Here is a 23,682-nt window from a genome sequence, read left to right as displayed (position 1 = left end):
GAAGACTAAATATCATTAAGATGTGTCAATTCTACTCAAGTTGATATACAAATTCAATGCAATCCCATAAAAATTTCATCAGCATTTTAAAAAAAAACTGAAAACAAGATTATCAAATTTATTTGGAAGGGTAAGAGGTCCTGAATAGCTAGAAACATCATAAAAAGGAAAAGCAAACCCTCATCTCTGGACTTTTAAATCATTTTACCTAGCTATAGTGGTAAAAACAGCATGGTACTGTCATAAAGACAGACATATAGACCAATGGAACCAAACTGATGGTTCAGAAACAGACCTTCACATGTATGGTCAAGTGATTTTTGACTAGCCTGTCAAACCCACACAGCTCGGGCAGAACATTTCATTCAATAAAATGGTGCTGAAAGAACTGGACATCCATAGCCAAAAGAAGGAAAGAGAACCCCTATCTCACACCTTATCCAAAAATTAACTTGAAATGGATAAAAAAACTAAAAATAAAAGCAAGAAACTATAAAAATTCTAGAAGAAATTATTGGAAAATATCTTCAAGACCTGGTGGTAGGTGGTAGATTCTTAAAGGAGATAAGAAGAGGACTGAGATGGACTACTGATGTTTAATGTATGTAGAAGTTTTAATTAGTTTTACTGTAAATGTGTGGAAATGTATAGAGTGGATGGTAACAAATAGTAACAGCAGTTTATAAATGGGGATGTGGCTAAAAATGGTAGTCTAGGGATATGAATGCCAACTGACAGAATATTAGAGAATAATCTAAGAACTTCACAGCACAGTAAACCAAGAGGCGGATGAGAATTGTGGTTGATGGCACAGATGCAATAGTGTCCTTTGTGAGCTTGAGCAAACATACATCACTACTGCAGGGTGTTGGGAATGCATGGGAAAAATACAACTGGAGTCACCTATGGACAGTGGTAAGTAGGTAATGATTTAATATTCTTGAATCTATGTGAAAGATGTACTATGCTGATAATGAGGCAGTATGGAAAATGTGAGTCAAATGTACACTATGGACGTGGTAACAATCAGATATTATCTTATCTGTAACAAATGTTCCACCAGTGTCATGTGTTGACAGAGGAGTGCTGTTTGGGAATTCTGCACATGCACATGATTGTTTTTATAAGTTTAAAGCTTCTGTCATAAAAAAATATATTTAAAAAACAATAACGGGGTGGGTTGGGAGAAAAACACCCCAGATATAAGATAAGGACAATAATTACTAGTAAGATTTTGACAATATTCTTGAATAATTTGTAACAAACGTCTCATGACAATGCAAGGTACTGGTGGAAGGTTGATGTATGGGACCCCTGTATGATGTTATGCATGTTTGCTTTATAAGTTCACAACATTTACTATATACTTAATTGTTTATGTATTTTCATACATAAATGATATAAAGATAATAATAGGGTGGGTTGTGGGAAAAATACTTTGGTTAGTAGTAATATTTTGGGAAACGGACTTTGGCCCAGTGGTTAGGGCGTCCGTCTACCATATGGGAGGTCCGCGGTTCAAACCCCGGGCCTCCTTGACCCGTGTGGAGCTGGCCATGCGCAGTGCTGATGCGCGCAAGGAATGCCGCCCCACGCAAGGGTGTCCCCCGCGTGGGGGAGCCCCACGCGCAAGGAGTGCGCCCGTGAGGAAAAGCCGCCCAGTGTGAAAAGAAAGTGCAGCCTGCCCAGGAATGGCGCCGCCCACACTTCCCGTGCTGCTGACGACAACAGAAGCGGACAAAGAAACAAGACGCAGCAAACAGACACCAAGAACAGACAACCAGGGGAGGGGGGGGAGTTAAATAAATAAATAAATCTTTAAAAAAAAAAAAAAAAAGTAGTAATATTTTGACAATGTTCCTTAATCATTAGTTTAAAAGGTTTAACAAAATGCAAGGTGTTGGTGGTAGGGTGAGTTACAAGGGTCTTGTATGGTGTTATATATGATTGTTTTGTAAATTTGCAACTATTGCTTTGCACCTATTGTTTGTGTATGCTTGTGTGTGGGTGATAGTAAACACATAAATTTTAAATATATATAAAATATATAAATTAATTTTTAAAAAATACACTGGAGGGAAGTGGCTGTGTATCAGTTGGGCTCCCATCTACCATATGGGAGGCTCCGGGTTCGCGTCCTGGGGCCTCCTTGTGAAGGCAGGCTTGCCCGCACACCAGAGAGAGCTGCTGGCCTGCAAGCACCGCAGAGAGCCGATTCAGTAAGGTGACACACAAAAAAGGGAGACAAATAAAAACACAGAAGAGCGTGCAGTGAATGGACACAGAGAACAGACAACAAACAAGATACAAGGGTGGGGAGGGGATAAATTTTTTAAAATAAATAAATATAGACACACAGAAGAACACACAGCAAATGGATACAAGAGAGCAGACAGCAAGCAAGCTGCAAGGGGGGGGATAAAAAAATGCACAGGGGGATAAAAAAAATGCACTGGAATCATGTAATAGCAGATTTGAGGAGGCAGAAGAAAGAATGGGTAAGTTTGAAGAAGTGACCTCCAAAAATAACATACAAAAGAACAGATGAAGGGAAACGGACTTTGGCCCAGTGGTTAGGGCGTCCGTCTACCACATGGGAGGTCCGCGGTTCAAGCCCCGGGCCTCCTTGACCCGTGTGGAGCTGGCCCGTGCGCAGTGCTGATGCGCGCAAGGAGTGCCCTGCTACACAGGGGTGTCCCCCGCGTAGGGGAGCCCCACGCGCAAGGAGTGCACCCATAAGGAGAGCCGCCCAGTGCGAAGGAGCAGCCTGCCGAGGAATGGCGCCGCCCACACTTCCCGTGCCGCTGACGACAACAGAAGCGGACAAAGAAACAAGACGCAGCAAAAAGACACAGAAAACAGACAACCGGGGGAGGGGAGGGGAATTAAATAAATAAAAAAATAAATCTTTAAAAAAAAAAAAAAAAGAACAGATGAAGAAAAGAATGGAAAAAAAATGAATGAAGTCTCAGGAAACTAAAGGATACCAAGAGATGTGTAAACATACGTGTCATGAGTATCCCAGAAGGAAAAGAGAAGGAAAAAGGGGCAGAAGCAATATTTGAAGAAATAATGGTAGAAAATTTCACAACCCTATTAAAGCATAACGTACTCCCACCAAATAAATCCAAATAGATCAACTCTGAGACAATACTAATCAGAATGTAAAATGCCAAAGAAAAAGAGAGAATTCTGAGAGCAGCACAAGAAAAGCAATACATCACATATAAGGGATACCCAAAAAGATTAAGTGCCTATTTCTCATCAGAAACCATGGAGGCAAGAAGACAGTGGTATGATACATTTAAACACTGCAAGAGAAAAACTTCCAGCCAAGAATCTTATATCTGGCAAGATTATCTTTCAAAAACTGAGGATGAGTTTAGAATATTCATAGATAAACAGAAACTGAGAGAGTTTATAACCAAGAAACTGGCTTTGCAGGAAATACTAAAAGGTATGCTACAGTCTGAAAAGAAGACAGGAGAGAGAGGCTTGGAAGAGAGTCTAAAAATGAAGATTATATCAATAAAAGTAACTATAAATCTCAAAAGAGTGGTGAAATAAGGACTGCCTTTACAGTAATAACATTGATATTAATGGATTAAACTTCCCAGTCAAAAGACAGACTGGCAGAATGCGTAAGAAAACATAAGCCACCTATATGCTATCCGCAAGAGACTCACATTAGACCCAAGGATACCAATAGATTGAAACTGCAAGACTGGAAAAAGATATTCCATGCATTAGGTAATTAAAAAAAAAAAAAAAAAAAAAGCTGGAGTACTTATACTTAAATTAGATGAAATAGACTTTAAAAGGCACTAGTAAAAAAATGTGCAATATGGGAGGCGGACATGGCTCAACTGATAGAGTGGTCTGTCTACCATATGGAGGGTCCAGGGTTCAATCCCCAGTGCCTCCTGACCCATGTGGTAAGCTGGCCCACACACACTGCTGCCATGTACAAGGAGTGTAGTGCTATGCAGGGGCGTCCCAACATAGGGGTGCCCCATGTGCAAGGAGTATGCCCTGCAAGCAAAGCTGCCCTGCATGAAAAAAGCACAGCCTGCCCAGGAGTAGCACTGCACACATGGAGAACTGATGCAGCAAGATGACACAGCAAAAAAAGAGACGAGTTTCCCAGTGCTGTCTGATAATGCAAGCAGATGCAGAACACACAGCAAATGGACATGGAGAGCAGACAACGGGGGGGGGGGAGAAATTTTTTAAAAATAATAAATTAAAAAAAAAAAAGTGTAATCCCAGGATAAGTCAGGAAAAAAAATTGCACTTACAATAGCAATTAAAAGAATCAAATATTTAGGAATAAACTTAACCAATGATGTAAAGCACTTGTATTCAGAAAACTACAACTCACTGTTAAGAGAAACCAAAAAAGACCTCAATAATTGAAAAACACTTTATGCCCAAGGATTAGAAGACTAAATATGATTAAGATGTCCATTCTACTCAAATTGATATATAGATTCAGTGCAATCCTGATAAAAAATTCCACCAACATTTTAAAAATAAATGGAGGGGAAGGGGACTTGGCCCAACAGATAGGGCATCCACCTACCACATGGGAGGTCCACGGTTCAAACCACGGGCCTCCTTGACCTGTGTGGAGCTGGCCCACGCGCAGTGCTGATGCGTGCAAGGAGTGCCCTGCCACGCAGGGGTGTCCCCCGCATAGGGGAGCCCCATGCGCAAGGAGTGCACCCCGTAAGGAGAGCTGCCCAGGGCAAAAGAAAGTGCAGCCTGCCCAAGAATGGCACCGCACACACACAGAGCTGACAAAGAAGATAAGATAACAAAAAGAAACACAGATTCCCAGTGCCGCTGATAAGGAGAGAAGCGGTCACAGAAGAACACACAGCAAATGGACACAGAGAGCAGACAACTGGGGGGTGGGGGAGGGAGAAAAATAAATAAAAAATAAATCTTTAAAAAAAAAGTAAAAAATGGAGGGAAGCAGATTTGGCTCAACAGCTAGGGCGTCCACCTACCACATGGGGAAGTCCAAGGTTCAAACCCAGGGCCTCCTGACCTGTGTGATGAGCTGGCCCATGCACAGTGCTGATGCACGCAAGGAGTGCTGTGCCACGCAGGGGTGGCTCCGTGTAGGGGAGCCCCACACGCAAGGAGTGCGCCCCATAAGGAGAGCCACCCAGCGCAAAAAAAGTGCAGTCTGCCCAGGAATGGCACCGCACACACAGAGCTGATGCAGGAAGATGACGCAACAAAAAGAGACATGGATTCCCGGTGCCACTGACAAGAACACAAGCAGACATAGAACACACAGTGAATGGACACGGGGGGGGGGGGGGATAAAAAATAAATCTTTAAAAAAATAAATAAATAGAAAACATGATTATCAAATTTATTTGGGAGGGTAAGGGGTCTTGAATAGCCAGAAACATCTTAAAAAGGAAAAGCAAAGTTGGAGGACTCTCGCTTCCAGGCTTTAAATCATATTATCTAGCTACAGTGGTTAAAAAAAAAAAAAAAGCATGGTACTGGTATAAAGACAGACACATAGACCAATGGAACCAAGCTGATGGTTCAGAAATAGACTCTCACTCTAGGGTCGAGAGACCTGACAAGCCTGTCAAACCCGCACAGCTCAGGCAAAATAGTCCATTCAACAAATGGTGCTGGGAGAACTGGATATCCATAGCCAAAAGAAGGAAAGAGGACCCCTATCTCACACTTTATCCAAAAATGGATCAAAATGGATCAAAAACCTAAATATAAAAGCAAGAACCACAAAGCTTCTAGAAGAAAACGTAGGAAAATATCTTCAAGAACTGGTAGTAGGTGGTGGATTCTTAAAGCTGGTAAGAAGAGGACTGAGACGGACCACTGATGTTTAATGTATGTAGAAGTTTTAATTAGCTTTACTGTAAAAGCGTGGAAATGTAGAGTTGATGGTAACACATTATAGTGAGTAACAGCTGGTTTATAAATGGGAATGTGGCTGAAAAGGGTAGTGTAGGGATATAAATGCCAGTTAAAAGAAAGCTAGAGAATAATCTAGGTACTGAATAACACACTAAACCCAGAGGTGGATGAGAATTGTAGTTGATGGTATAGATGCAAGAGTGTCCTTTGTGAGCAAGAGCAGAAGTACATCACTATTGCAGGGTGGTGGAAATGTAGAGTTGCGTGGGAAAAATAAAACTGGAGTAGCCTATGGGCTGTGGTTAACAGTGATAATATAATATTCATGCATCTAAGCCAAAGATGTACTGTGTTGATAATGGTGGGGTATGGAAAAAGTGCCAAATGTACACTGTGGACCTGATAATAGTCTGATGATATTATCTCATAATCTGTAAATGTTCCACCACGGTGTGGTGTGTTGATAGAGGGATGTTGTATAGGAATCCTGTACATGTGCATGATTGTTGTGTAACTTTAACAACTTCTGTCATAAAAATATGTTTAAAAAATAATAATAGGGTGGGTTGGGTAAAAATACACCAAATGTAAGAAAAGGACTATAGTTAGAAAGATTTTGACGATATTCTTTCATCATTTGTAACAAATGTCTCACAACAATGTAAGGTGTTGATAGTGGGTTGTGAACCCCTGTATGATGTTATGTATGTTTGTTTTGTAAGTTCACAACTCTTACTATACACTTATTATTTATGTACATTCATATATAAATTTAAAATACATAAAATTAATAATAGAGTGGGTTGAAGGAAAAATACACTAAATGTAAGATATTTCGGTTGGTAGTAATATTTTGGTAGGATGCTCTTTAATCATTAGTTAAAAATGTTTCACAACAATGCAAGGTATTGTTGGTAGAAGGAGTTATGATGGCTCTGTATTATGTTATGTTTATTTTATAAGTTCACAACTATTACTATACATTTATTGTTTATGTATGTTTATATACGTGACATACTTCAATAAATTTAAATAAATGAAAAAAAATTTTTTTAATCCATTCCTAAATATATAATTAGCCAATAAATACATGAAGATGCTCAACATTATTTTCCACTACAGAAATGCAAATCAAAACTATAATGAGATACCATTTCACCCCCACTAGGACAGCTATTATTTAAAAAATAAAACAAATAGAAAATAAGTGTTGGCAAGGATACAGAAAAAAAGGAACCCTCATATATTGCTGGTGGGAATGTAAAATGGTCAGCCACTATGAAAAACAGTTTGGCAATTCCTCAGAAAGTTAAACATAGAACTAACATATAATCCGGCAATCCCACTTCTAGGTATATACACAAAAGAACTGAAAACAGGGGCTCTAACAGGTATCTGTACACCAATGCTCATAATGGCATTATTCACAGTTGCCAAAAGACAGAATGAACCCACATGTCCATCAACAGAAGGACAGATAAACAAAATATGGTATAAAAGTACAATGGATTATCATTCAGCCAAAAAAGGAATGACATTCTGATACATGCTACAATGTGGATCAACTCCAAAGACATCATGTTATGTAAAATAAGCCAAACACAAATGATAGATATTGTAAGGTTTCACTTATATGAAATACTTAAAAAAAAGCAGATTCACAGAGATAAAAGTAGATTATAGGTTACCAGGGGCTGGGGTAGGGAAAGGATAGGGAATTATTGCTTAATGGGTACAGTTTCTGTTTAGGATAATGGAAAAGTTTTCATAATGGACGGTGGCGATAGGTAGTATAATGGTTAAACTAATTTGTCAACTTAGCCAGGTAATTGTGCCCAATTGTTTGGTTAAGCAAGTACTGGACTAATTGTTAACACAAGGATATTTATGAACTTCAATCACCAAGTAATTTATTACATACATGGCTGATAACATCTACAATCAACCAAAGAGACTGCCATCAGCAATAAGTGAAATTTGATCCAATCAGTTGAATGCCTTCAAAAGGGAATTGATGTCAGCATTCAGAGAGAATTTTCCGGTTTGACTTCAGATAGCCAACTTTTCCTGAGAACTCAAGGACCTTCATCGGAGCCCCTGGTTTGCAGCCTGCCTGTGGAATTTGGACTTGTACATCCCCATGGCCACGTGAGAGAATTTTATAAAATTTTATACTATTTACAGATACCTCCTGTTGATTCAGTTTCCCTACAGAACCCTAATACAGGTGTAAATTTAATAAATGTCATGGAATTATACTGAAAGTGGTTAAAATAGGAATTTGTGTTGTATATATGTTACCATAATAGAAAAAAAAACATTCTTTCCTAACCCTAAGATAGAAAGATAAGCTACTTGCATGTAGAAAGAAAAGAGCTAGTAAGGGGAAGCGGATTTGGCTCAATTGACAGAGCATCTGCCTACCACATGGGAGGTCCAGGATTCAAACCCAGAACCTCCTGACCTGTGTGGTGAGCTGGCCCACGCACAGTGCTGATGCACGCAAGGAGTGCCATGCCACAAGGCGTACCTCGTGTAGGGGAGCCCCACGCATAGGAGTGCACCCTGTAAGGGGAGCCGCCCCGCACAAAAAAAGTGCAGCCTGCCCAGGAGTGGTGTCACACACACAGAGAGCTGATGAAGCAAGATGACACAACAAAAAAAAAGAGACACAGATTCAATCTGGTGCCGCTGACAAGAATACAAGCAGACACAGAAGAACACACAGCAAATGGACACAGAGAGCGGACAACTGGGGCAGGGTGGGGCGGGAAGGGGAGAGAAATAAATTAAAAAATAAATCTTAAAAAAATAGAGCTAGTAAGAAGCTAGAAGAGGGAAAGGAAGCAAGTGATAGAATAGGGTCCTAAGGAAACAGAAGGAAATGGATCCTGAGCACAAAAGGGATTGATCTTGAATAAACCACCAGGTTGGGAAGAAAGGAGATTAGGGATGGTTTTAAGTGTAAATAAAATTATAAACTGGCGACAGCAACAGCAAAAATGGGTGGTACAGGATAAAAAGTTGAGACAATTTACTGGGAAACAAGAGAAGATGATTGGAGTTGGATAACGGTTTAAAGAAAATGACAAACATCTGCAATTGTGCTGAGAGGAATAGGAAATGGATTGATGAACAATACTGAGGACCCAGGTAGAGTGGGAAGATATGTATCTACATAGATGTCAGTATACAGTTATGTGATTTTCTTCAGCAACACTCAGTTCCTAAGATATAACTTTGGAGAAGGTAAGCAGAACTAAGATCTCAGGAATGATGGTGCTAGTAAAAATAAGAACAATGTCTGACTTGCAACCCAGGCTAGGTAGAAAAGGAAACAAAGCCAGGTGGTGGTGGTGGCCAGGTGGTGGGTAGATGATGAACAGGGGGAAATTAAAAAGGTTAAGATGTGGTCGGGAAGCAGACTTAGTCCAGTGGTTAGGGCGTCCGTCTAACACATGGGAGGTCCGCGGTTCAAACCCCGGGCCTCCTTGACCTGTGTGGAGTTGGCCCATGCGCAGTGCTGATGCGCGCAAGGAGTGCTGTGCCACGCAGGGGTGTCCCCCGCGTAGGGGAGCCCCACGGGCAAGGAGTGCACCCTGTAAGGAGAGCCACCCAGCGCGAAAGAAAGTGCAGCCTGCCTAGGAATGGTGCTGCCCACACGGAGAGTTGACGCAGCAAGATGATGTAACAAAAAGAAACACAGATTCCCGTGCTGCTGACAACAACAGAAGCAGACAAAAGAAGAACACGCAGCAAATGACACAGAGAACAGACAACTGGGGCAGGGGAAGGGGAGAGAAACAAATAAAAAATTAAAAAAAAAAAAAAGATATGGAAATGAACTAATATAAAAGTTACTTAAAATGAGGACTGGGACATATGGAGCTAAAGAACAGAGTCTCATCCCCCACAGACTGAAAGCCTAAGAACAACCAGGCTGTTTTAATAATTGAGATTTTGGGTGTCTGAGAGAGAGGGAAGTATGACAAACTCACCAAACAGTCACGCTGTAGGGTCTTACATAAAGCATTGTACATGTCAGCATCCAAAAAAAGACCATCAGGGATGTCCTGTAAGAAGTCCAGGTCTTTAAAGGTGGGGAGAGGCTTCTCTCGCTCTTTTTGGGAGGCCCGTCGTTTGTAGGTTGAACCCTTAAGGTCATATTTGACGTGCATTTTGACTGATCGTGGTAAAAGATTGTTCATCACCACAATTCGAATGTTCTTTCCACCTGCCTGCACACAGTACAGTCCATAGAATTTAGGCAGCAAAGTCCGAGGATTCTGGTTGAGGTTCTGAGGGCAGGAAAATAAAAAAAGAAGCAGGAGATCAAGTGAGTGGATTTTCGATGAAAGTCAAGGGGAAAAGCTGTCCTTTGTGTAGGACATTCTAAGCCAAATAACACTTAAAACAGGACATGTAAACACAACCCCTTTTAGCCATAGAGACACAACAGAGATGGGATAAAAAGCACAAAAAACAAACTATGCTCTCGAAACTCCACCCCAGCCTAGTCCAGGAAGAGCCAGAGGAAGCTCCTCTCCCCCTCACCATATAGTATCCTGGAAGTAGCTTCTGTAGAAACTCCGCCTCTTTATGCTGGACTGTCTTAATGATGAATTCGTCATCACTGGACACGTAGAAGAGGGAGCCACTTGCCCCAGAGCTGCAGAGTTCAATTAGTGGTTCACTGCAGAGGGAGTACTGGGGCCCAAAGAAGAGAGAGAAGAGGTTCAGAGACACCAGGGCCTGCCCAACCAGAAATCAACTAGAGACGCAGTGCTAGTCGGAAGAAAAACTAGAATAATACTGTGGAGAGAGGGGGTCTTCCTTTGGTAGCATCCCTCTGATACTGGAATCACAGGGTCCTGAAATCCAGAAGCTTACCAAGTAATCATCAGGTCGGATACCAAATAACTCCCGAAAATAGCGGAAGGCAACGGGTGCATAGGTCTTGAAACGAAAGTCATTGTAGTGATGAGCAGGGGTCAGGTTGCTCCCTTCACTGTGGGATTAAAGAGAGTCATAATTACTAGTTCCTATCATCCAGAAAGTCTATTCAGGCAAAATACTAAAGAGTCAGCAGTCACCAAGAGACAGGCTAATACATCCCTCCTGAGAGAATCAGAGAAATCACATAAGTCACCTACTTTGTAAGACAGGCACAATGTGGGGATTAGGACATGGGCACAGGAGACCCAGAGCACCCTAATTTGCCTTGCTGCATTAAGACCAGGATAAGGATGGAAAGAAACGTGACCACATTACTCAAATCTGAACTTCTAAAAGTATCTGGGGCTGATGTGAAAAGCCACATTTTCTAGGATATTTCCCTGAACATTAACCTCTGTACCTGGGGAAGAAGATACTCTCCACAACGTAGAAGTCTTGCATGAGGACATCCCGTTCTGGTTTGGTACTCAGGCTCCCCACAGTGTGAGTAATGCCTAACTGGATGGCGCCTTTCAAGGCTGATGAGGTTGTCTGAGAAACAAGAGAAATGAGAGAAAAGTTTCTAGTATTAAGCCTGACCATAAAAGGAAAAACCCAGGAGGAGAACATGAAAGCAAATGCCCTTCCAGTAATTTAACCTAGGCTAGGGCAAGCCAGTTTTCTGACTGCAGTGCTAAACATGGCAGTTTATGCCTAGCAAAGACTGGAAGGGCAGAGTAGATACAAAATAGCAAAGGTAGGACAATCTGAGCCAGCCTCAGCTAGGCAATGAACTCCCTCCTATCAGCCTGCCTAAACAAGAGTTCCATATCTATACTTGGAAGGTACACTGTATTATGAGAAAATGTGTAGGTCTCACTCCTGAAGGTCCTGCTCCCAGAGTATCTGTGGCTCTCCAAATATTTTATTCATCCGACATAGAATGTCACTAAAATTAACCAAAACTTTGACTGACCACCTGGCTAAATAAGTTTCAGTGCTCTAAGACAGGGCCAGATTAATGACCCAAGGACAACAGAGTAGCAAAAAGAGCTTCTAACTAAGGAAGAAAGCATGAAAAACTCAAATTATTTCTAAGAAAACAGTATTTAGATTTAGAATTATCATACAATAATCAAAATACAAATTCAGGGAAGCAGACTTGGCCCAATGGACAGGGCATCCACCTACCACATAGGAGGTCTGCAGTTCAAACCCCGGGCCTCCTTGACCCGTGTGGAGCTGGCCCATGTGCAGTGCTGATGCGCACAAGGAGTGCCTGCCACGCAGGGGTGTCCCCCGTGTAGGGGAGCCCCACATGCAAGGAGTGCACCCCGTAAGGAGAGCCACCCAGAGAAAAAGAAAGTTCAGCCTGCCCAGGAATGGTGACACACACGGAGAGCTGACACAGCCAAGATGATGCAACAAAAACACAGATTCCCAGTGCCACTGATAAGGACAGAAGCAGTCACAGAAGAACACACAGTGAATGGACACAGAGAACAGACAACTGGGAGGGGGGGAGAGAAAAAAAAATTCAATAGCCCCACTCTCACAACCCACAATGTCAATCACATGGAAAAATAGCGTATCACCTACAATAGCCAGCAGCCACATGTGGCTATTTAAATTTAAGCTAATTATTTTATTTTTTATTTATTTCTCTCCTCTTCCCCCCCACCCCCGTTGTCTGCTCTGTGTCCATTAGCTGTGTGTTTTTCTGTGTCCGCTTGTATTCTCGTCAGGTGGCATCAGGAATCTGTCTCTTTCTGTTGCGTCATCTTTTTTTTTTTTTTTTTAAAGGTTGATTTATTTATTTAATCCCCCCCCCCCCCCCCCCCCCCCCCCGGTTGTCTGTTCTTGGTGTCTATTTGCTGCGTCTTGTTTCTTTGTCCGCTTCTGTTGTCGTCAGCGGCGCGGGAAGTGTGGGCGGCACCATTCCTGGGCAGGCTGCTCTTTCTTTTCACGCTGGGCGGCTTTCCTCACGGGCGCACTCCTTGCGCGTGGGGCTCCCCCACGCGGGGGACACCCTTGCGTGGCACGGCACTCCTTGCGCGCATCAGCACTGCACATGGGCCAGCTCCACACGGGTCAAGGAGGCCCGGGGTTTGAACCGCGGACCTCCCATATGGTAGACGGACGCCCTAACCACTGGGCCAAAGTCCGTTTCCCTGTTGCGTCATCTTGCTGCATCAACTCTCCATGTGTGCAGCACCACTCCTGGTTGGGCTGCACTTTTCACGCGGGGCGGCTTTCCTTGCAGGGCACACTCCTTCTGCATGCAGCTCCCCTACACAGGGGACACCCCGGCGTGGCACGGCACTCCTTGTGCACATCAGCACTGCACATGGGCCAGCTCATCATACAGGTCAGGAGGCCCTGGGTTCAAATCCCGACCTCCTATATGGTAGGCAGATGCTCTATCAGTTGGGCCATATCTGCTTCCCAATTTAAGCTAATTAAAATTAAATAAATTAAATTTTCCCTTCTTCAGTTTTACTAGCCAAATTTCAAGTATGCTTTTGGTTACCATATTGGACAGCATAGATATAGCACATTTTAATCACTATAGAAAGTTCTATTGGACAGCTTTGCTCTAAATTATTTCCTTCATCCTCATCTAGACATGACTTATATTTCTACTCATTCCTCATTGGGCATTAAAACTACAACTCCCCAACAGAAAGTCATCTGTTTTGTCCCAATGTTCAGCACATAAAAAGATCTCAATAAATGTCTCCTGAATTGACATGGGACTCATTATGTATTCCAGGGGACCTGAGTATACCTCTGCTACTTGGGATAATGCAATAAAAGCATAGAACAGACATAAGAACAATTAATATGGGACAGAAACAGTACTCTAAGAAATCTTCACGCTCTATATCAGACAAGGTACAAACACTAATTGGGAGACTAAAAACTGTCACTGGGGGAAGCCTAAGCATCTCTGGATTTATCAGAAATTGAAAAAAAGAATCAGGATCACTCCAAGATACTTCTCTACTATTTTCTCCTCACCAGTTAAATTTTCTCTTTTAGGTTACTACTGTTAGTTTTCCACTCAATTTGCTATCTATAGATGGAAAGGCAGGTTTTTTGTTTTAAGTAGTATTCACCAGATGGAACTACACTCCTTCTTGAAAGAAAGAAAACAGAAAAAGAGAAAAGAAAGGAAAGTGGAAAGAAAGAAAAAGAAAAGAAAGAAACCTGACCTCTTTCCTATTCCTGTGTCAGCAGCAGTCTGGGATATGGCCTTCATTTCATGTACATTCAACACCAGTAACAAAGTGAAAGACTTCACAAAGGGACATGACTCCCTGTGGCAAGGTAAGCAAGGACTTGGGGGCCCGGTTACATGTTTATATCTAACGGGGAAACAGTTTGTTCAGCTCAATAAAAGAGCATCCAACGCTAGATTTGCCCATTGAGAACATTCTCATTTAAGTATACATACATACACAGATGGGTGACAATTCATCCTTTCAAAGTAAATTCTAAAGTTCAAGAAGACTTCACAAAGGGACATGACTCCCTGTGGCAAGGTAAGCAAGGACTTGGGGGCCTGGTTACATGTTTATATCTAATGGGGAAACAGTTTGTTCAGCTCAATACAAGAGCATCCAACGCTAGATTTGCCCATTGAGAACATTCTCATTTAAGTATACATACATACACAGATGAGTGACAATTCATCCTTTCAAAGTAAATTCTAAAGTTCAAGTTGTATGACAACAATTGTGCAAGGAAATAGGTTAAATTTGGGGAATAACATCAAGGAGACAGAGCTTTCCCTGCTGAGTTCCTGGAGTAAAATGAGAAGGATCCACCCAGACGCACCTTTTTATAAGTTGTCTCTCCTGAGGAATCAACACCTCGGTGGCCTATTTTCTTGGTAAGCATGCCAGAGGCATTAGATACCTAGAAGAAGAGGAGACAAGGTTAGTATATGGTTTCCAGTTAATACAACAAACAGCTACCGTGATGGTACAATATCAAAACAAAACAAAACAAATCAAACACACCCTTTCTAAGTTAAGAATCGTTTTCAAAATCTTCAGCAATTTATATAAAATCTTCAGAAGACCCAACCCATGCATGCACACAACTATAGTGCTACTAAAAAAAAAAAAAAGGGAAAAGAACACAGAAGGGACACATGAAAATGACAAGAAAATAAAAAATGAATATCAATAAAGAAAAGCAGAAATTCAGGATGTAGGGAATAGCAGTCCCCCAAAAAAGTATGTGAATGTGTGTGTGTGTGTGTGTTCACAAAAGTAAGACTAGTTAGAAAGAGAGTTCCACAGCCCCCTTCTTTCAGATTCCTTTCAGAAATTACCACCCCTTTAACTCTCAACCCAATCTGAATGCATCCGCTCAAACTGAATTCACTAGCAGAAATTATCTAGTTTTTGGATTGAAAACACTATTCATGATGTCAATACTCATTAAGTTAATAAGCTAGAAGGCAAAAGGCTAGTAGAAATATGTTGCATTTAAAATATTTTTTTAAACTTTTCTTGCCAAGGTCCTTCGTACAGAAAACCTTCAGAATATCTGATAGATCTCCCAAGATCTGAAGTCCCAGGACAAAAGGGCCAGCAGTCTGAGGCCCTTGTCACAGAACCCAGGAGAGAGGTAAGAAGTGAGAAGATACAAGAAAAATTAATAGAGGCCAGAAACAGGACTCCAAGAAATCTTCAGGCTCTGTATGTTGAGGAAATACTACATGGGTAGAAAGTTAATAAACATATTGAAGGTATTCTGCTCAGTAAAGAGAAACTTGAAAAATTAACAGCTTTTATGTAGTTAAAGTTCTTCATATTCACTGAAGGTAGGGATCAGGACGCAGAAAGAGGAAAATAATTAAGAGACTGCCTGGGTTTGAATTCCAGCCTCACCGCTTATTAACTGTATGATCTTAAGCCAGTTATAGACCTCTAAGCAAGTCTCACTTTCTTCATCTGTAAACAGAAATAACAACAGTACCTACCTCAGAGAGACTGTTTTCAGGATTAAATAAAAAGAACTATAAATTGCACTTCGCACAGTCTTTAGTACATTAAAACATGTACTAAATAATAATAATGTGAGCTTTTTTTGCCCCCCTTTCCCTGCACCCCAGTTGTCTGCTCTCTGTGCCCATTCGCTGTGCATTCTTCTGTGTCTCCTTGTATTCTTGTCAGTGGCACCGGGAATCCGTGTCTCTTGTTTTGTTGCATCTTCTTGCTGCATCAGTTCTCCATGTGCATGGCACCACTCCTGGACAGGCTGAACTTTTTTCACATTGGGTGGCTCTCCTTACAGGGCACACTCCTTGCACATGGGGCTCCCCTACGCAGGGAACACCCCCACGTGGCACGGCACTCCTTGCCCACATCAGCACTGCATGTGGGCCATCTCACCACACAGGTCAGGAGACCCTGGGTTTGAACCCTAGACCTCTCATATGGTAGGTGGACGCTCTATCTATTGGGCCAAATACACCTCCCTTGTGAGCTATTATTAATACTCATAATAAATAACAAAGGTAGAGTTTTATAATTTTTATCCTACCAAAGAGATTTAAGGACCCTGTCTAGCTTCCAAGACCCAAATAGGGGGAAACAGAGATATCATAAACAAGTATACTTCCATCCCAGAATTAAAGTTCTAATAACCACTGTATCAATATAAAACTCACCTCAGATGTCATGGATCTCTTGATTCCAGAAGCTATTAAAAAATAAAACACAGTCATAAATGTGATCTGAGTTTGAGTCAAACTAAACAGGACAATGACTCTTTCCTCTTGCTCAATGATCCCAGATCCTTTTGGATAAGGATTTTAAGTATCCCTTCCTCCTCCACTATATTCACAGAGCCCTTATATATATTCCAGTCTCCTTTTTTGTTTTTTTAAATGAATATATTGAGATATACTCATATACCATACAATCCACCAAAAATGTACATTCAATGGGTTTTGGTATAATCACAAAGTTGTACATTCATCACCAATCAGTATTAGAGCATTTTCATTACTCCAAAAAGAAAATCCCCTACCCCTCAGCAGCTGCTATGTTTCAATCCCTCTATCCATCCCTGCCATGCATATCCACTAATCTAATTCCATGTCTATAAATTTATATTTAAAATTTATATAAATAGAGTCAAACAACATATTCCATTCTTATTCTAGCCCTTTTTCTTACTCAAGTGTTCATATTTTCCCTGGGAAATATAACTATGTTCTTGATACATTTAACTACCAGAGTCACAGGGTCTCACTTGACACCATGGTGGAAAGAGAAAGGGCAAAAGAGATATCCAAGACTCCTTGGAGAGCCTGGGGCTCAACTGACAATGTATTCTTTAAGCGCTAAAAGGATAATAACTTATTGAACATATGTCTTATGCTTCACTCCTGTGTAAATTATTTCAGATGCAAGGTAAGAGCTGGTCTATGGAGATAAGGAGACTAAGGATGGGAAAATGCAATGTCCAAGTAATGAAAAAGCATTCAGTGCAGGCAGGAACTGATTCTGTATCCCTATACCATACTGATTTCTGCTGTAAACTTTACCTTCAAAGACTACTGAGATATCATTTCAACCTAGTTCTAAAGAATTTCAAGGGAATAAGTATTAGCCATATTAAAGGAAATTAAAAAGAGGAATCCAAAGGGGATGGATCTTCAGTAATACAAGTTAATATATAAGTAGGAAGATCCCAGTTCTAATCCATATGTAGGGATCAACTGGTGAGACAGGAACAGAATTACATGGGATTTATCCCCATCAGGTAAGGACCTGATTATGCTTGTTTAAGACAAATAATCAAGGGCCCCCTGAATTTCTGAATACAGCTGGGTTCAAAAGCAAGGTTGTGAGCCTTACTTTAGTAGTAATAAGGCCACAGCATTTATGGAAACAATAAGTAAAGCAGCAAAATATCCTTCCCCCTAGTGAGGCAAGGTGCCAAAAAAAGTGAAACAGATGGTTTTCATTCCTCTTGTCCCAAAAAAGGAGGCAAAAGAAATTGGTGCAAAAAGATGTGCTGCAAAAAATGACTAAAATTTTTGGAAAAGGACCAAATTCTCACTGCTACCTCTCTCCAACAGAACCCAATAATTTTTTATTTCAATCAGGTTGACTTTAGCTGGGTCAAAGACTAGGTAAGTTTAACTCTGGAACTCTAAACTAAGGGTTCCAAGGAATAGTAAGCTAGGACAACTCAGATATATGATCAAAACTGCTACTGAAACAACAAAAAGACAAACAACACAATTAAGAAATGGGGGATGGGGGGAATAAAAAGCAAGACTAGAATAGACATTTCTCCAAATAAGATATACGAATGGCCAATAAGCATATGGAAAGATGCTAAACATCATTAGCCCTTAGAGAAACACAAATCCAAACCACAATGAAATACGATTTCACGCCCACTAGAATGGCTAAAAACAAAAGATTGGAAAATAACAAGTGTCAGAGAGGATATGGAGAAATAGGAACTCTTGTATGCTGTTGCTGGGAGTATAAAATGGTACAGCCACCCTGAAAAAGTCCGGCGGCTCATTATAAAGTTAGATATAGAATTACCTTAACAGGGAAGCTGATATCACTCAAGTGACTGAGCTCCCACCTGCCACATAGGAGGCAGTTCCTGATGCCTTCTGGAGAAGATAAGTATAGCAGTTTGATATAGTTATGAATTCCAAAAAGAAATGTTGAATTATGTTTGTAAACTCGTCTGTACATGGGCATGATTAAATTATGCTTAAGGCTTTGATTGGGCCACATCAGTAGAGTGTTGATTCCCCACCCACCAAGGGTGCCAGATAAAAGGCATAGCAAAGGACAGAGTTGAAGGGTTTTTAATGTTCGAGTTTTGATGTTGGAGTTTGATGCTGAAGTCGTAAGCTGGAGCCCCAGGAAGTAAGACACAGAGCAAAGAGAAGCAAGCCCCAGGAAGAGAGGAACCCTGAGCCCAGAGAGAAGCAAGATCCGGGAAGAAAGGAACCCAGGAAGCCTGAACCGTCACAGATGTTGGCAGCCATCTTGCTCCAACATGGAAAAACAGACTTTGGTGAGGGAAGTAACTTATGCTTTTTGGCCTAGTATCTGTAAGCTCCTACCCCAAATAAATACCCATCATAAAAGTCAACAGGCTTCTGGTATTTTGCATCAGCATCCCTTTGGTTGACTAATACAATAAGCAACACAGCAAGCTGGTGCGACAGGCAGGCGTGGCAAGCTAACTCAACACTATGATGTAACAAGAAGACACAAAGAGGAAGGACAGTGAGAAACACAACAAACAGGGAGCTAAGGTGGCTCAAGCAATTGAGCACCTCTCTCCCACATGGGAGGTCCCAGGGTTTGGTTCCCAGTGCCTCCTAAAGAGAAGACAAGCAGACACAGAGAGCACACAGCAAATGATGTAGACACAGAGAGCAGACAGTGGGCAGACAGCACAAACAACATGGGGGACGGGGGAATAAATAAATAAAAACAAATATTAAAAATAAAAAAATTACCGTATGACCCAGCAATGCCACATCTAGGTATATAGCCAAAAGAACTGAAAGCAGGGACTTGAACAGATACTTGCACACCAATGTTCATAGCAGCAGTACTCACAATTATCAAAAGGTGGAAGCAACCTATGTGCCCATCAACCAATGAATGGATAAACAAAACATGGCCATATATACACAGTGAATCTCAAATTTAGCCATAAAAAGAATGAAGTCCTGATACACACAACAACATAGATGAACTCTGAAGCCATCATGTTGAATAACAGACATTAGACACAATAGGAAAAATATTGTATGATCTCACTTACATCAAATAATTAGAATAAGCAAATTCACAGAGTTAGCATATAGGTTACCAGAGGTCGTGTGGGGGTAGGGAATGCAGAATTAATGCTTAATTAGTAAGGCAGGAAAGCAGACTTGGCTCAACGGCTAGAGCGTCCGCCTACCACATGGGAGGTCCACGGTTCAAACCCAGGTCCTCCGTGATCTGTGTGGAGCTGACCCATGCTCAGTGCTGATGTGCACAAGGAGTGCCCTGCCATGCAGGTGTGTCCCTCGCATAGGGGAGCCCCACGTGCAAGGAATGCGTTCCGTAAGGAGAGCTGCCCCATGCAAAAAAAGTTCAGCCTGCCCAGGAGTGGCGCTGTGCACACACACACACACACACACACACACAGAACTGATGCAGCAAGATAATGCAACAAAAAGAGACAGAGATTCCTGGTGCCGCTGACAAGAATAGAAGCCAACACAGAAAAACACACACCAAATGGACACAGAGAACAGATAACTGGGGGGTTGGGGGGGAAGAAATAAAAATAAATCTTTAAAAAAAATTGGTAAAATTGGTAAGGCATTTCCATTTGGGGTGATTGAAAAGTTTTTGTCAGGGATGGTGGTGACGGTGGCATAGCATTGTGAATATAACTAACACACTGATTTGTAGACTTGAAAGTGGATAAAGAAATTTTAAAATTGTATATATATTACCAGCATAAACAAAACAAAAGAAACCAAACCATAGAATTGCACAACATAATGAATAAATCCTATGTAATTTATGGACTATAATAGTATCATTATAGTAATAGTGTTCAATCATTTGTAACAAAGTGGGGAGCGGATTTGGCTCAGGATTTGGCTCAACGGACAGAGTATCCGCCTACTACATGGGAGGTCCAGGGTTCAAACCCAGGGCCTCCTGACCCGTGTAATGAGTTGGCCCGTGCACAGTGCTGATACGTACAAGAAGCGCTGTGCCACGCAGGGGTGTCCCCCAAATAGGAGAGCACCACACACAAGGAGTGCACCCCATAAGGAGAGCCGCCCAGCGCAAAAAAAGCGCAGCCTGCCCAGGAGTGGCGTCCCATACATGGAGAGCTGATGCAGCAAGATGATGCAACAAAAAGAGACACAGATTCCCGGTGCCACTGACAAGAATAGAAGCGGACACAGAAGAACACAGCAAATGGACACGGACAGCAGACAACTTGGGCGGGGGGGAGAGGGGGCAAGGAGGGGGAGAAAAATAAAAAAAAGTTACCACACTAAAGCAAAATGTTAATGGCAAAATTGTGTGTGTGGGGGAGGTGGTAATGGGAACTCTGCACTATCTGCATGGTTTTTTGTAGGTTTTTTGTAAACCTACAACAGCTCTTTTAAAAAAAAAAGTCTACCACTGACTGCCTTTTTAGCTGAGAACTGAAATGCTGAGCTATTTAAAAATCAGAAAACCTGGGTTGAAATCTGTTTTTATCATGCAAATCATTTCCGACATTTAACTAAAAAGAATAGGAATCTATATTAGAAGGTTTATGTAAAGATTAAATGAGAAAAGCTAAGTCAAAGTACCTTATAGACTGTTAAATGCTGTACAAATACTTTGTCATATGTGATTTCTTTTTTTTTAAGATTTATTTATTTCTCTCCCCTTCCCACCCCCACCCTTCCACTGTCTGCTCTCTTGTGTCCATTATGTGTTCTTCTGTGTCTACTTGCATTCTCATCAGGCACAGGCAGCACCAGGAAGCAGTGTCTCTTTCATTGCATCATCTTGCTGCGTCAGTTCTCCATGTGTGCAGTGCCACTCCTGGACAGGCTGCACTTTTTGTACAGGGTAGCTCTCCTTGCACATGGGGCACCCCTACACGAGGGGCATCCCTGCGTGGCATGGCACTCCTTGCGTACAGCAGCACTGCAGGTGGGCCAGCTCGCCACACAGGCCAGGAGGCCCTGGGTTTGAACCCTGGACCTCCTACATGGTAGGAGATGCTCTATCAGTTGAGCCACATCCACTTCTCTGTCATGTGACTTCTAATGCAAGAGCAAAGTTGGGCCAATAGCAGGTTTAATGTTCAATTACCTAGACTTTCAAGAAATTCTAATTGGCATCTCAAGGTACCTGGCTCCTTCAAAACCCCTCCTCTTCCCTTCTCTATACCAAACATGCTCACATTCATACACTATAGATTCAGTGGTCTGCAATGAGGAAAAGAGTGTGCTTTCAGTTGAGAAGACAAACACTGATTCTGGACTTCTTGGTTCATCCTGTCCTCTTTTATCTCAGATGAAGGGGTTTGAAGGGGATCTGGTAGAACCAAAGGCTAGCCCAATCCTAGTCTGGCAGTACCACTTAGAAAATAATCTCCTCTGTTTACAAGGAGTCACTGGACAAGGTTAAGCAATGAAGAGAAAAGCAAGAAAGTAATTTCAAGGCAGAGAGTAGGCTTGGGGCTTTCTTACTCCCTATAAACAGTTATACTTTGCTACCTTTTGTGGTTTTATTACACAAAACATATAGTTCTAGGGATGTTACACTATTGCAAAGTACCAGAATGAAGGTACTTCACTCAGTGGAATTTTGGTGCCAATTTAGTTATCTGCAACTGCAAAACTGAGATTAATCCTAAAAACATGAGAGGTAAAGCTGAGAAGAAAGGGAAATATTGGGATCTAAACAATAACACTCAAACAAGTGACAAAGGGAGAAGAAATGGGGCATAAGACTTTCTTGTTTGCTTCCTATTTTGGCCCTAGGACACAGATCAGAGATCCAACCTGCTAAAGAGGAGAGGAAGGGAAAAGAAAAAAAGCCTAGAGAATTTGACCAAAGTTGCTGTAACATCCCTCATGGTCCAGAAAACGAATGAAGAGCAAAATGGCAGTACAGAGAACTAGGTACCGTCTGCTAAGGCTTGACGACTTGACCCAATAAAGCTCTACCGGGAAACGAACTTTGGCCCAGTGGTTAGGGCGTCCGTCTACCACATGGGAGGCCCGTGGTTCAAGCCCCGGGCCTCCTTGACCCATGTGGAGCTGGCCCATGTGCAGTGCTGATACGCGCAAGGAGTGCCGTGCCACACAGGGGTGTCCCCCGCGTAGGGGAGCCCCACGAGCAAGGAGTGCACCCATAAGGAGAGCCGCCCAGCGCGAAGGAGGGAGCAGCCTGCCCCAGGAATGGCGCCGCCCACACTTCCCGTGCCGCTGATGACAACAGAAGCGGACAAAGAAACAAGATACAGCAAAAAGACACAGAAGACAGACAACCGGGGGAGGGGAGGGGAATTAAATAAATAAAAATAAATCTTTAAAAAAATAAAAAATAAAAAAATAAAGCTCTACCAAGAAGAAATGGTCTACAGAGGAAGTCCACAAGCCTGGAAAGTCACCAGCACTATGCCTGTTTACCTTACAATCAAGCTTGCTCTTCTACAAGTATCTAAGCATTTTATAAGTATGGGAAACAATGCCAAGAAAGAAGAAAAAAAGAAAAGAAGAAAAAGAAGGGGGAAAAATTAAAACGAATCAGCATGGCAACTTAGGAATGCCAGCTAGGGCAATGTATAAAAGGAATGAGATTCATCCCTACATCTGAGACCAGAATATTCTCCAAAAGAAAATTTGTTTTTTAGCATCTTTGTGAAAAATATGCTCTGAAAGATTTATTATCATACAATTTTCTCATTTGAGCAGGTAAACTGAGTACAGGGCAGAGTTCCAACATTAATATTTTATCTTCCTCAGGGGAAAATCTGAAGTTCTAACAGTGAAATTGTTTTTATATTCCACTAACTTCCCAATTCATGTCCACAAACTTTGATTCCTTCATGATTATGGAACCCTTATTTATGCATAGGCCCTGGACAAATATTCTAAACAACTAGCTAATTTGGCTTTATTGTAAGCAAAAAATAAAGTCAGGACAAACAGGCTGCATCTGAAAACAAATAATAATGGTTCAAATAACTTATTATGGAATGGGTCAGTAGTAGCCAATCATGGCAATTTAGAGACCTAGTTCCTCTACAGAA

At 41.7% G+C, this 23,682-nt stretch overlaps 1 protein-coding gene across 2 annotated transcripts in view; it reads right to left on the bottom strand.

Annotated features, from left to right (window-relative positions):
- PIP5K1A (phosphatidylinositol-4-phosphate 5-kinase type 1 alpha) overlaps window positions 1–23,682 on the bottom strand; it is a 53,158-nt gene that overhangs the window by 13,031 nt on the left and 16,445 nt on the right. For both annotated transcript variants that reach the window (XM_058275356.1, XM_071207427.1), the window contains 6 exons: window positions 16,529–16,560; window positions 14,683–14,763; window positions 11,264–11,394; window positions 10,798–10,915; window positions 10,462–10,614; window positions 9,906–10,205 (listed from right to left, as the gene is read on the bottom strand). In XM_058275356.1, coding sequence (XP_058131339.1) covers window positions 9,906–10,205; window positions 10,462–10,614; window positions 10,798–10,915; window positions 11,264–11,394; window positions 14,683–14,763; window positions 16,529–16,560 — 815 coding nt within the window. The remainder of the gene's footprint in view (window positions 1–9,905; window positions 10,206–10,461; window positions 10,615–10,797; window positions 10,916–11,263; window positions 11,395–14,682; window positions 14,764–16,528; window positions 16,561–23,682) is intronic.

This window comes from Dasypus novemcinctus, chromosome 13 (genome assembly GCF_030445035.2).
Source record: "Dasypus novemcinctus isolate mDasNov1 chromosome 13, mDasNov1.1.hap2, whole genome shotgun sequence".
NCBI classification, from domain to species: domain Eukaryota; kingdom Metazoa; phylum Chordata; class Mammalia; order Cingulata; family Dasypodidae; genus Dasypus; species Dasypus novemcinctus.
This window is presented reverse-complemented; position numbering and strand designations above follow the sequence as displayed.